General features: G+C 42.6%; 1 protein-coding gene across 2 annotated transcripts in view; it reads right to left on the bottom strand.

The window, feature by feature from the left end:
• Nucleotides 1-306: 306 nt before the first annotated feature.
• Nucleotides 307-14921, bottom strand: part of SFXN3 (sideroflexin 3) — a 223764-nt gene continuing 209149 nt past the window's right edge. For both annotated transcript variants that reach the window (XM_069239538.1, XM_069239539.1), the window contains one exon: nt 307-5307. In XM_069239538.1, coding sequence (XP_069095639.1) covers nt 5211-5307 — 97 coding nt within the window. In that variant the 3' untranslated portion in view covers nt 307-5210. The remainder of the gene's footprint in view (nt 5308-14921) is intronic.

Genomic DNA, 14921 nt, shown 5'->3' with positions numbered 1-14921 from the left:
CTGGCGGTCTTGGCTCTACGTGCTAAATACAAACCAAACATTTCATACCAGAAAAACAGGAGGAACTGTTTATGTAAGATGTATTCTATAAACAGGGAACTAAACCAACTAAATAGGTATGCCAGTTTTAATACAGTATGCTTTTTCTTGATCAGCTCGCTAATCGCGGTGTACAACAAAAATACAAGCAGAAATTAAATTAAATGCATGCTCTGACAGTGCACTAGTACAAATGCAAATCAATGAAAATAGATGGCATTCTGGAGACAGTAAGAAAAATTTAACTAGAATAAAATACAGTCAGAATTTAAATGGGAAAAGCTTTTATTAAAGCATTATTTATAACGTCTTGTTTTTCATAGACCATTGAAATAAAAATGTACAGACAAAATAGGAAGATCAGGGTAAAGTCCATCAGTAAAAGAGGAAAAAGAAACCACAATGTGGTGAGAAGCAACACAGGATTGTGCTAACTGAGTCAAAATAGAGGAGTCAAATCAGACAGAAGAAAAGTGTTTTCGGATGGGGAATTAGCCAGGACAAGCAGCCACTGACAGGATTCCATAAGGGTAGTAGGATTTCAAAGACTAACGCAAATGGATGAGAAATGTCAATTTAGATGTATATACACTGAAAAGATAGACAATAAATGATATTGTTGTGGAGCCCAGAGAGCACATGCACATTTTTGACTACCTACAGGTTTGATAAGCTCACTGCAAGATAAAGTTGGTTCACTGGCTCTGATACTTTACCATTTGGTATACCCATTAAATGATTTGCTTACACTTATGTTTCATTAATTGGTAGAGGTAAGATATCGGAGTAGAGTATTTTCTTAAACAGTGTTGCTGCTAGAATGTTGAGAGTTCATCCTCATTTTGTAGGATGTGCCACAAAGATTATGGTTCTTCCACTTCTCTCTCAAATTTACTGCAGTGCATACCTCTAGGAAAATAAGATGCCTTGCTGCTGTTCCTTACTTTATTTTCCAATTTAATGTAATTATTTAAGCCTTTCCATAGGGCCCGACTAAAAGGTATGCTGGGTCAAGATCAAAAGTGGTTTGACTTGATATAAAATAAAAGGCAATTTCATTTGTATTTTAAAGTGAAAAGATAAATGTAATGAAACCACTCTCTCAAACAGTTACTCAGGCCATAGTAGCTGGTTGAATAAATCAGTGAAATTAGTGTTTGCTTAAAGATGTGTTCAATGCAGTAAGTAAATCAAAAGAACGTCAAGTCTTTAATACCATATTACTGGCCTATCAGGGTTTTGTGATCCATGGTTGTTATATTCACCCTTCCATAAATCATTAAATCAAATAAAGTAGGTATATGTTAATTAAATTTGTGTTTCAAGATGCGTGCAATCTGTAAGGTGTTGATTTTCTTGCTAGATGTTTGTGAATTGATGAGTTCGAAAATAATATAGTACACACAGCCAGTTATTGTGTTAACTGTACTGGACAACTCTTGACAAAAACCCACCTTATACAACCGGTAATGGCACTGCAGTTGAAAAATCATATATTTGAAAGAAAATCTGATGTCAATAGAAATCTGTGTTTGGGGACTAGAGTGTTTTCTTGAAATTAAGTTGAAATTTAGTTAATGGATGTACATTGCATATTGATAAGTGGAGAAGAACTTCAGTGTAACATGTTAGGGTAGTAGTAAAATAAGCTATTATTATCATAAATAAACTACAAAGAGGTTCATAAATATAAAGAAACCTAAAACTTTCTTGGTGCAGGTTTCTTAAACAAGAAATTAATTTAAATGCATATGTGCTCCAATTTAACCATTTTCAGGTAATGGTATACTATTCCAAAACAGCCACCAAGACAGACGACTTGCGCAGAAGGATCATTTGAGAAACCCTGATTTATTTCGAAAGTTAACTTACAGATCGTGGACCCCAACATTACACCATTTTCCTCTTCATTAAAAAACAAGCATTCAGTTATTGGCTGATTGCTACAAAAGACTGAATATGTGAAACAAACCTGTAATTAATTTTATACTCCTCTAAATTACACAAAAATTTAGAGACTGGCTAGTTTAATTTGCTGTAAATCATCATGGAATGTGGCGACTTGGTGTCTACTCCCAGTACATAGCACTTAATTGTTCGTAATTGTTCTAAGAGCTGTGGCAGTTAAATATTCAAGGTTCATAAACTTTCTTTTTTTTTTTGCTACTAAAAAATATATGATAAGATCTGCACTGCCTATTCCACTGTGTTTGCTCTCTGTAAGTAAAATGCAAGGCTGTATGTTTCTTGAAACCCTAGTGGCATCACAAAAATATTGTTGAATGCATGTGCGTTTTTGCTTTTTACACCCAAAAGAAATTTTAAAAATGTTACATGACTGTGAGAAATTCTTATGATTACTTCACAGACATGTTTCCATGTCTGTTTAATTGGACAGACAAATTCTTATATTGCCTTATTTGTCCATCCCGTATGATTGTCTATTAGTTCTTATAAATACTTTGAAATATTGTATTCAAATATTTGTACATTCAGTTCCTAACGTCAGTTTGTAGATGGAGTGAAATATACTTCCTGAGTTTAACTATAACATGTTCATGTTATACTGGAGTGTTGCCAAGGTCTCTCATTGGGTGCTTTACAATACACACAGTTCTGAATGAAACAGTAAGGAGTGGGTAATGGCAATAAAATAATGATATACAGTGTTCTGTATGTTTTGAATATCTTTTACAGAAATAGTGCAGACATTTAGTTAGTGTTCCACTCAAAGATTAAATCTGTTCACATGCAACCATTTTTTGCACAATAATACGCTATTGATGTTCCCAAAATATGACTTAAAACAAGCAAGTGCATTTCAGCACACTTTTCTAATACAGTAGAACTATTAATCTTTACTATACTTTATCATAAATGTGGTAAATATTCTATCTGAATTGTTGGAATAACTGTTACATTCGTAAGGATATATATAATTATTAAGACAACAAAATTAAAAAGAGAGAAAAGCAGAAAGAAGGTAATAAAAAGAAATGGATAAAAGAAACCAGGACTGGAAGGGGAAAATGGTGAAGAACTAATTATGGTTAAGTGCAAACCTTATTAATGAAAATAACAAAAGATGAAAAAGAAAAATGGAAAGTCATGAAGAAAAGAAAGAAGCATAAATATAGTTTAAAATGAAGGGTATTAAAGGAGTGCATGAATAAGTAAAGCAATGGGAGAAAATATGTTAGCAGAAAAGAATGACAGAAACAATGGTAGATCGAAATGCTCTCTAGCTAACGTGTATCTCACTTAATATCTAATGTTTATGATAAGATACCGTTGCCTAATAAAGTGTCTAAGTAAGACTTACTTTAATTTGAAGCCATCTTAAATGTAGATAATCATACAGTGAATACACTTGTTCAAATGAAATGCCTTACTAGAGGTTCCAGATTTCATTGTACAGTTAGGATGAGAAAATTGACTGAACCCAGAGAACAATGCAGTCATGCTTTGTGTGAGCTTTAAGATTAAACATAATTTTAGTCCATTTAAGAAGAAAGTTTTTTAAGAAATGAGAAAACCTTTTCTAAGAGTTTGTCTACAAACTGATCTAGTTGAAATTAGTGTACATTGTCTGTGAAACTTTGATGAGAAAGATGCATTCGTTTTTAGATAACACCCCAAAATAACCGGGTAGAACAAGCTGGCTCTGAAGATCTCAACATGAGCACAGACCCTATATTGACACAGCCAATTAGGGGAACTTGACGACAACTTAAGAATGGTCAAAGTCCATAGCTTGACCGCTCACTGAAGAGCCACTGCTTCAGTGTTCATAGATTCATAAAGAAATGAGGTTATAAACATGTGTTCATTCATTTTAATGCTTTCAATATCCTGTACAGCATGACAGTCCAAAATGTATATTATAGGAGTGCATTATTCTTTAAGATCAGTATGTTCAAATTTCAAGGCTTTGAAATGATGAGGTAATTCTGTTGTATATTCAGAGAGCAGGTGTACAGGTCCTTCAAAACTACTGCCATATTTCAAGTGTAAGACTATTAAATAATTTGTCTCTGCTAATACTGGACAAAAAGTAGTAAATAGGCTGAAGTCATAACCCTCATTTCCCTGTGCAGGCACCGACGACCGATTCTGAGACATAGGGCCTGATTTTAATGTTTAGCAGACAGGGGACTCCATCGCAAATGCGACGGAGACCACCGGGCCTCATTTATACACAAATGGATACTAAGCTTCCTCCCACAAACCAATGGAGCAGGGACCATCAGAGGAAGGGCATTACACTGCCCTCCCTATTTAGAGTGGATGGTGTAATGTCCTTTCTTCTCTCACTCACCACCAGGTAGAACCTTGCAGTCAGGGAACTCTCAGAGTGTGGGGTCATTAGCTTTTTATTTTTCAGAAACAAAAACATTGTAAAGGTTTGGTGAACGTCAGCCAAAACCAAGGAATAATGTTCACCAAACTTTTAGCACCTTCAAGGAACCATAACAGTGTTTTATTTCAATGTACAAAGCTGACCTCTGGGCCGGCTGTCATCTTTAAATTTGCCAGATGGTAGTATGTCAGGGTGGGAAATGTAATGTGCTCCCCCACCCTGAGCGTTCTCCATCAGCCAAACCCTAAATCAGGCCCAAAGGCTGCTGAGCTCAACACATATTATTGAACAATCCTAGCCTACCAGTATTTCTTTTCAAGTAGTTTTTTGCAGTATTAGGTTTAAACCTCAAGCTGTTCCTTCTAAGGTTGCTTTATAATACTTGTGTGCATTTTCCTCAATACATTTTTACAGCTTTCCTTTCTGAATAATAAGGGAATTGGGGAAAACCTTGCTTATCTCCTAATAATTTCATAGAAACACAACTATTGTACACTATGCACCCAAACCCATGAGAAAAGGAAACATTGACTTCATGGCAGGAGCCAAAGAGAGCTTATCTAATTCACAGAACTGAGATACAAGAAAAATAAAGCAACAAGGTCCAGCAAAGTTAAGCTGGAATGGTTAAGAAAAATGGAGTGTACACCGCAACAACTCACTGACACAGTAAAATACATGTCACCAAAATTGTGAAAACGCTATGGCGGCTCAGAGTAAACATAAACCACCAAAGAAGCATTCTCTAGACTCAGACTGAAGCATCTGCATCTTTTGAGGTAACAGGCGTGACAGCATCACCCACTGTGCTTCAGAGACCTTTGTTAAAGTACACAATTTCAGTGGTAGGGCTTTTTTCTTGAATTAGGGCTTGGATCTCTGGCTCCAGTCGACTGACTCGCATAGAACTGTAAAGGATACAAAAATATAAACAAACAAAAAATTAACCCCTTTCAAAACATGTCAAATTCCTTCATCCCAGAAAACGCACCAAATGCAAGGGAACCCAAATCCAGTATTTTGAAGTAAAAGAAATATGAAGGAGTCATTCTCTAAGAAGATTTATAGACAGTCTACCTTGACCCCTGCTTCATAAGGGTTAATAATTGCACCTTTGAGTAATGACATTAACAGGCTCACGCACCATGAATCAAAAAGTAAGAACTTATTAAAGGTCACAAAGACTTGATAATATGTACCATCTTTTCCGACTTAAGGCAGATACATCTGGGAATGAGTGGGAGGGATGAGACAGAGCTCTGGAGATGGGCAAAACGTGTTCATTGTGGCTGGGGTCTGACCTTGTCTTTACCTCATCATAAGTATATTCTAAGAACGAATGCTTCATTATGCCTGTTTTTCTTTAAATTTCTTCTTTTTAATTGTAGGATTCTTCTGATAACGCAGTTTCAATGCAATATCAGGACAGAGCTATCTCACTACAAATGAAACCTGTGGCATAAAGTTCAACTCAGACTCTGCAGTAGTTTCATTGACCCGCAATTTAATCACCCGCATATGGAACGTGGGATCTATATGTTTGATGCAAATCTATCCAGTAATGCACTGACCCTCCGAGGTATCTTACTTAATTGCAGTATTGGAACTGAAGAATACAAACAGTTTTCTGCAGTAGATGCATGTTTGCAGTCTTCTGCCTGGGACTACAGTGTACTCTGCCGTCTGTATATTACCCCATTGAACAGTCTCACAGACACTGGAAACAGCAGTCTGCAGATTAAAATTAGAATCTGAAATAGGTACATTATTTTCAAGATCGCTCTTTTATGTTTTAAACCCCAACATACAAAGCACGGTATTGTTTTATTTCATTACGCATCCATTCTTTTTTCTTTTGTGGTTACTCTTCTTCTCGGCCCTGCTTCTCAAGATCTGGGTCGTTTTTGTCTACTGTGCCTTCTTTCAGTTCTTTTTATTTTTGCTGACGATTTCTCTTTTAATTATTTTTTTCAGGCTGTTATTTTTTCCTCTTGTCTGGCTGTTCCTTCATTCAGCAGTCAATATGGCCTTTGATGTAGCAGCTTTTGGACATTTTCAGCCGTCTTATTTCTTGTGTTGATTTCCCTCTTCTCTCACACTTTTATGTCTCTATTTTCTAGCTTGATTTCGTTCTTTTAGTTTCTTCCAATCTCTTTTCCTACCCTTTAAATTTTTCTCACTGTGTTTACTCTGTCCACTTTTGCCAAAATTCCCTTTCCTAATTTCTCTTCTATTTAGCTACACGCAGCTGTAACTGTGTTGGAAAACTTTTGTGTCCAATGCATTACATATACATAGAGGGGCTTGGCGATCAGACCCTTGGGCATGGTAGGATGGACTTGTTGTCTATCTCATATCCTTTCTCCTGATCTGATGGCATTTCTCCCTAGTCTCGTCATTGTCCTATCAGGGAGCACTTTAGTCTCACAGAGTTTTAACTCACTGATGTATTCTTCCGCCATTGACATTCGATCTTGCATTGCAATACATGTTAGGGACTATTTTGTCTGTGTCTGTCTCCTATCTGGCCCCTTCCCACTACCTTTAGGTCCATCTCATGTTTTAAACCCGTATCCTACTTCACCCCTCCCAGTTTCCTCTGGCCCACCCAGCCACCTTGTTAATCTTTTACCACCCAGTGCTCTATGTGTGGGAGGCACTCTCAAAGGAGTTCTTTGACCATTCCAACATGGCTACGCACGTGCATATATACAGTGATCTGCAGTGGGCATCTTTGAAAGGCTTTGTTTTATTTTTACAAATCCCATTAAAAGATAGGCATCATAGATGTGTGTGTATCCAAATCAGCAATCATTTAATAGGATCTGTACAATTAAACTGCATTTAAAAATGGCCGCAGTGAATTCACACACATCCAAGCCGGGCATGTCTGAATGGAATTTATAAAAATAAAATGAAATGCTTTCAAAGATGGTCACTGTGGATGAAAGCTGTTTTCATAAATACCATTAAAAGATTCTGTTACGGATGTGCATGACTTCTTTCTAACCATCTAAAAAACAGCACAAGTCATTGGCAAAGACCAGGGTTTTCATGGCAGAGACTGAATGGCTTTGTAAATTCTTATATCTCCCTGCTTCTTTGTGTGCATGGGTATAAGCGAAGTGACAAAAGCAACAGAATGATATTCAGACAGAAGTTGATTTTCAGTACAAAAGATCTATGTAGAGATTGCACAGGGCTGCATACAAACATGAAAGGTCCAGTAGAAGGAAGATTTAAGGACTGAGGGCTATCACCCCAAGAATTAATTCGACAAGCCTACCTAGTGGCAAAGTCTCTCCTTGCTGTTCACGTCAGAAGAGTATAAAACATGAAACTTTAAACGAACATTGGCAAAGCCAGTAGATTGTGTCTTTGAAAGGCATTAGCGTAGCTTTTGCCTTTGCAAATGATTGTCGTCACAGCTGAATAGCATCAGCAAACAAAAGAAAATTCTAAGAGCGGTCTACAACATAATGACGCATACACGTGCATAGTTCATGAGACAGTGAGCATTTTGGCTTTTGGCCCATACATGATGCAGTATGCTCGCATATGCATCATGCCAGGGTGGCCACTTTTTGATTATTTTAATGTACCGTTACAAGATGTCCAAAAGGTATTTACTGAAAGGAGTGGCCCGGTAGCAAACTGAAGTTGCCAGGTCCTCCTATAAATGTTAAAAAAATGAAGTAAAAAATATTGTACAGTAATGGCTTGTGCAGCACCAGAGGAGTGTGGTGGGGGGATCAAGTGAACGCTGCCTATGATTGGCGTTGAGGAGAGAGGGGCGGAGGTGTAATACAGGATCCAGTGATGGGGGGGTGGGTTCTCAAAAATATAAAGTCAAGTCGGACAGGAAAGGTTGGAGAAGCACCATGGAAAAAGGGGAAGGTAGGTCGGGGGGGGTGAAGGGAAAGCAGCACATAGAAGAGAGGCGACAATAGCAAGAAAATAAATGCCCTCCCATTGAGTGCACACCTCAAAAGAAAAAAGCATTCCTTGATGTGACGCCATGCAAGGATATAAATCATCCAGTCAAAAAGATGGCAAAGAAGTTGAGGGAACGCCTTTGAATAAGAAGCCAAAAAGATTCACAAGAAAGGCAAACAATGGTAAGCAATGTGCTACCCCAAGTCCACTGAAAGTATTGGTATTTACACAATAGTCCTTGATGATAAACAACTACACGCTGCCTGTAGGTAGGACCTAGAAATGATAACCAAATAATTAACTATGACTCAATATTAGACCTGACAGCCGTAGCGTGGTCACCCCCAATTTTTTTGCCTACCTCCCTCCACTTTTTGACACTGTCTTTGCTGGTTTTAGGACTCTGTGCAATTTACCACTGCTAACCAGTGCTAAAGTGCTTATGCTCTTTCCCTTAAAACATGGCAACATCGGCTCATACCCAATTGACATATTTAATTCACTTGTAAGTCCCCAGCAAAGGGCACTGCTTGTGCCCAGGGCCTGAAAATTAAATACCACTAGTGGGCCTGCAGCACTGATTGTGCCACCCACAGAAATAGCCCCTTAACCATGTCTCAGGCCTGCCACTGCAAGGCTTGGATGTGCAGTTTCACTGCCACTACGACTTGGCGTTTAAAAGTACTTGCCAAACCTTAAAACTCCCTTTTTTTAAAACTTATATCACCCCTAAGACAGGCCCTAGGTAACCCAGAGGGCAGGGTGCTGTGTAGGTAAAAGGTAGGGGATATATGTGTGTTTTATATGTCATGGTAGTGGAAAACTCCTAAATTCGTTTTCCACTGCTGTGAGGCCTGCTCCTTCCATAGACTAACATTAGGGCTACCCTCATATACTGTTTGAGTGGTAGATTCTGATCAGAAAGGGGTAGACAGGTCATATTTAGTAGGGCCAGAATAGAAATACAAAAACCTGCTTACTGGTGAGGCTGGATTTTATATTACTATTTTAGAAATGCCACTTTTAGAAAGTGAGCATTTCTTTGCACTTAAATCCTTCTGGGCCTTACAATCCATGTCTGGGCTGGGCTGGTTGACAGCTCCCTTGTGCATTTCACCCAGACAACCACAAACACAGGATGCTCAGTCACACCTGCACACATCTGCATACTGAATGGGTCTTCCTGGGCTGGAAGGGTGGAGGGTCTGACACATTTCAAAGGACAGTGGCCTGCCCTCATACAATGGACTGCCAAACCCCCTACTGGGACACTGCCGAACAGGGTTATACTGAAAGGGGACCTTGTGCACTTCAAAACCACACTTTGAAGTCTCCCCCACTTCAAAGGCACTTTTGGGTATATAAACTGGGTCCCTGAATCTAAAAGGCATGATCACAGGCCTACCTGAGGCCATAAGGTGTAAGTGGGACGTTCTCTTGCAAAGCCTTCTCTTTGCTTATAGAGAGGTGCCCCAGAAACGTGTGGGGTTCAGCCCCTTTGAACTTCTCTATGGGTACCCGGACAGGGGACCCCTAAGGATTTTGAAAGAGAGGTGGGAGAAAGCTCCCATGAAACCCCCCAGGATGTGGTCAGTTACATGCTGGCCCTCCGCAACCAGATGCAGCGCTTCTAGAAACAGGCCAAGAGCAACCTCGAGGCCAGTCAAGAGGTGATGAAGCAATGGTATGACCAGAAGGCCAACCTGGCAGAATTCTCACCTAGAAACAAAGTATGGGTAATGAAGCCAGTAGAGCCTAGAGCTCTTCAGGACTGCTGGACTGGCCCATTCGAGATCAAGGAGTGGAAGGGGGAGGCAACTTACTTAGTGGACCTCAAGACCCCTAGAAACCCCTAAGGGTGCTCCATCAAAACAGACTTAAGCCTCACTTTGAGAGGTCTGAAGTCAGCATGCTTCTGGTGACAGATGAGGGCATGGAAGAGGAGAGCGAGCCTCTCCCCGACCTCCTCTCTGCCAAGGAAAGTGGTGGGCCAGTGGAGGGGGTTAATCTCTCTGACTCCCTGACCCTAGATCAGAGAGGAGACCGCTACTAATTATTTGAGCAGTTCTGTTCCGTTTTTCTACACCCCTGGGCTAACACACTTGTGTGTCCACGACATTGACACAGGAGGTAGCCCCCCTGTAAACAATACAATTTACAGAGTGTCAGATGAGGTGAGGCCCAGCATCAAGGAGGAAGTTGCCAAGATGCTGGCACTTGGGGTGATAGAGAACTCAAGCAGTACCTGGTTCAGCCCAAAGATGTAGGTTCCCAAGGCTGCCGCTCCCATTGCCAAGAAAGAGCTTAGGTTCTGCATGGACTACCGTGGTCTCAACTCTGTCACAAAGACAGATGCTCACCCCATCCCCCGAGCTGATGACCTCGTAAACAGGCTAGGCACTGCCAAGCCCCTTAGTACCTTTGACCTCACTTCAGGGTACTCGCAGATTGCCTTGACTGAAGGGGCAAAGGAGAGTTTTGCTTTTTCTACTCTTGAGGGTCATTAACAGTTCCGGGTCATGCCCTTTGGACTGAAAAATGCCCCCACTATCTTCCAAATGTTGGTTAACGGGATCCTAGCTGGCAAGGATGTCTTCTGCACAGCCTACCTAGATGAAATCACTGTCTATAGTTCCAGCTGGGAGGAACATCTGCTCCACCTTAAGCAGGTGCTTCGGGCCCTGCAACAGGCAGGCCTGACCATCAAAGCCAGTAAGTGCCAGATTGGGCAGGGTTCCGTGATGTACTTTGGACACCTAGTAGGTGGTGGCAAGGTGCAGCCACTCCAGGCCAAGATTGAAACCATCAAGGCCTGGTAACCACCTAGAACTCAGACTGAGGTGAGAGCCTTCTTAGGTCTCACCCGATATTACCGCAGATTTGTTAAGGGTTATGGCACCATAGTGGCCCCCTTAACAGAACTCACCTCCAAAATGCAACCTAGGTTGGTGAATTGGGCAGAGGGTTGCCAGAAAAACTTTGACTCCCTGAAGGAAGCCATGTGCACGGCACCCGTGCTCAAGGCACCTGACTACACCAAATAATTAATTGTGCAGACAAACGCTTCAGAGCATGGCATAGGGGCTGCCCTAGCACAGCTGAATGAGGAGGGCCTAGAACAACCGGTAGTCCTTATTAGAAAAAGTCTATTACCACGGGAAAGGAGGTGGAGTGCTATTGAAAGAGAAGCATTTGCTGTGGTCTGGGCACTGAAGAAGCTGAGACCATACCTGTTTGGGACACGCATCTGGGTTCAAACAGACCACGGGCCCCTCAGATGGCTCATGCAGTTGAGGGGTGAAAATCCTAAACTCTTGAGGTGGTCCATTTCCCTACAGGGGATGGACTTTACGGTGGAGCATTGCCCGGGGACTGACCACGCCAGTGCTGATGGTCTCTCCAGATACTTCCACCTTAGCGATGATAGCTCCCAAGGGGTTGGGTAGCTCTCCCCACTTTCAGCTGGGGGGACACATATTAGAGGTCCTCATCTTCTGCTCCACCCCCTCCGCATGGTATGACTCCTGGTGGCCTGCCACACTCTGATCCGCTCCAACTCCACAGACCACGCGCGCAACCTAGGATTCATCCTGGACTTCTCACTATCCATTACCCAGCAAGTCAACGCCATCTCCTCCTCCTGCTTCAACACCCTCCGCATACTCCGAAAGATCTACAAATGGATCCCCACGGCAACCATAAGAGTGTCACCCAAGCCCTCGTAAGCAGCAAACTGGACTACGGCAATGCCCTCTACGCAGGAACCACGGCCAAACTCCAGAAAAGGCTGCAACACATCCAGAATGCCTCTGCACGCCTCATCCTGGACATTCTCTGCCACAGCCACATCACAGGCCACCTGAGAGACCTGCACTGGCTCCCCGTCAACAAGACAATCACCTTCAAACTCCTCACCCACGCTCACAAGGCACTGCAAAACACCAGACCAGAATATCTCAACAGACGACTCTCCTTCTACACCCCGACCCAACAACTCCACTCCACCGACCTCTTCCCTGCAACCATCCCATGCATCCGCAGAACAACAACCGGTGGCAGATCATTCTTGCACCTCCCCACAAAGAATTTGAACACTATTCCCACCCACCTGTGTCGGACCAAGGACCTCCTTACCTTCAAGAGACTTCTCAAGACTTGGCTGTTCGAGCAGTAGCAGTGCCCTCCACCCCGCTCCCCTTCAGCGCCTTGAGACCCACACGGGTGAGTAGTGCGCTCTATAAATTCCTTGATTGATTGGTTGATTAGACCTGACAGCCTTAGGGTGGTCACCCCAAACTTTTTTTGCCTGCCTCCCTCTACTTTTTGACACTGTTTTTTCTGGTTTTAGGACTCTGCCCACTTTACCATTGCTAGCCAGTGCTCAAGTGTCTATGCTTTCTCCCTGAAAACATGGTAACATTGGCTCATACCCAATTGGCATATTTAATTCACTTGTAAGTCCCTAGTAAAGGGCACTGCATGTGCCCAGGACCGGTAAATTAATACTACTTTTGGGCCGGCACCACTGATTGCGCCACCCACATGAGTAGCCCCTTAACCATGTCTCAGGCCTGCCATTGCAAGGCCTGAATGTGCAGCTACAATACTACTTTTGGGCCTGCACCACTGATTGTGCCACCCACTTCAGTAGCCCCCTAACCATGTCTCAGGCCTGCCATTGCAAGGCCTGAATGTGCGGTTTCACTGCCACTTCGACTTGGCATTTAAAAGTATTTGCCAAGCCTTAAAACTCCCCTTTTTCTACAGATACGTCACGCCTAAGGTAGGCCCTAGGTAACCCAGAGGGCAGGGTGCTGTGTAGGTTAAAGGCAAGCCAAATATCTGTGTGTTTTATATGTCCTGGTAGTGAAAAACACCTTTCATAGGCTAACATTAGGGCTACCTTCATATACTGTTTGAGTGGTAGATTCTGATCAGAAAGGGGTAGACAGGTCATATTTAGTATGGCCAGAATGGCAATATAAAATCCTGCTTACTGGTGAGGTTGGAGTTTGTATTACTATTTTAGAAATGCCATTTCTCTGCACTTAAATCCTTCCGTGCTTTACAATCCACGTCTGGGCTGGGCTGGGCTGGTTGACAGCTCCCTTGTGCATTTCACCCAGACAACCACAAACACAGGACGCTCAGTCACACCTGCATACATCTGCATACTGAATGGGTCTTCCTGGACTGGAAGGGTGGAGGGCCTGACACTTACATTTCAAAGGATAGTGGCCTGCCCTCACACGGTTGACTGCCTAACCCTCTACCGGGACACTGGCAGACAGGGTTGTACTGAAAGGGGACTTTGTGCAGTTCAAAACCACTCTTTGAAGTCTCCCCCACTTCAAAGGCACTTTTGGGTATATAAACTGGGTCCCTGAATCTACCAATTTAGACACTTCTGGACACTTCAAGATACCCCTTGGGACAGGCACTCTGCCCCAGAACCTGCAACCTGCCAAGAGGAACTCCCTGGCTGCCCAAAGGACTCACCTCAACTGCTTTTCTGAGTAGGACCGCTGCCTTGCTGTTGCCCTGCTGCCTTGCTGGCCTCTGGCTCTGCCAATAAGTGCTCTCCGAGGGCTTGGATTGATCTTGCCTTCTGTTGCGGAAGTCTCAGGGCCAAAAAGACCTCATCTCTGCAAAGAGACTCCTTGTGTGGTGAAAATCGACGCACAACCTGCTGGAATCGATGCACAGCCTGCCTTGCAGTGAAAGAATCACTGCATCGCCGACCCAAAATGACACAGCCTGGCTCCCCGAGTGGAGATCGACGCAGCCCAGCGATAGGACCAGAACTACGATGCACAGCCGCAGCCTGCTTCCTGAGTGAGGAATCAACGCAGTGCCTGCCGTGCGAGAGAAAACTCTGACGCATCGCCCACCGGATCGACGCAGCCCCTGTGAATTCATCCTGTGTCCCCAGGATTTCTCTGCATCGTCCCTGGGCGTCAAAAGACACTGGATCGAAAAGAGGATTCAAGCCTGCGCGCCGGAATTCGACGCTAAGCCCTTGTCACAGTGAAAAGAATCAACGCATTGTCTGTGTGCACCCGGAAATCTGACGCACACCCTTCATCTATCATGATGTAGTCCGCTTCTGCACTCCCTTGCCTTTCTTTGCCCCGTAGAGCCCCACGAAGAGATGACCGTCCACTGGATGGTCGTTGGTACGACTGATGTAAAAGCTAAATGCTCTTTTGGGGTCCCAACGATAGAGAATCTCTACCTCTTTCGAGGGGTAAGTTGAAGCAAAGTATGTTAGCAGAGTAATGGATTGTCTGACATGAAAGAGAGTCACAACCTTTGGCAGGAACGCTGCTCTGGTCTGTAACACCAATTTGTCTAGAAGAAATGTGGTGTAGGGCAGTTGGACACTAGCCTGAAACTCACTCAAATGATGAGATAAAGTTATTGGAATGAGAAAGTCTGTTTTGACAGTTAGGGGATGCAAAGGATAGTTGAGCACAGGCTAAAACTGGGCATACATAAGGAATGTGATTATCTACTCCTTTTAGTTTAGAAATGACAAGAAGACATCCATGCAGCAATCAATCTAAAGTCTAAGGACAGTTAAAAA

The sequence above is a fragment of the Pleurodeles waltl genome, chromosome 6, assembly GCF_031143425.1.
Source record: "Pleurodeles waltl isolate 20211129_DDA chromosome 6, aPleWal1.hap1.20221129, whole genome shotgun sequence".
Classification (NCBI taxonomy): Eukaryota; Metazoa; Chordata; class Amphibia; order Caudata; family Salamandridae; genus Pleurodeles; species Pleurodeles waltl.
This window is presented reverse-complemented; position numbering and strand designations above follow the sequence as displayed.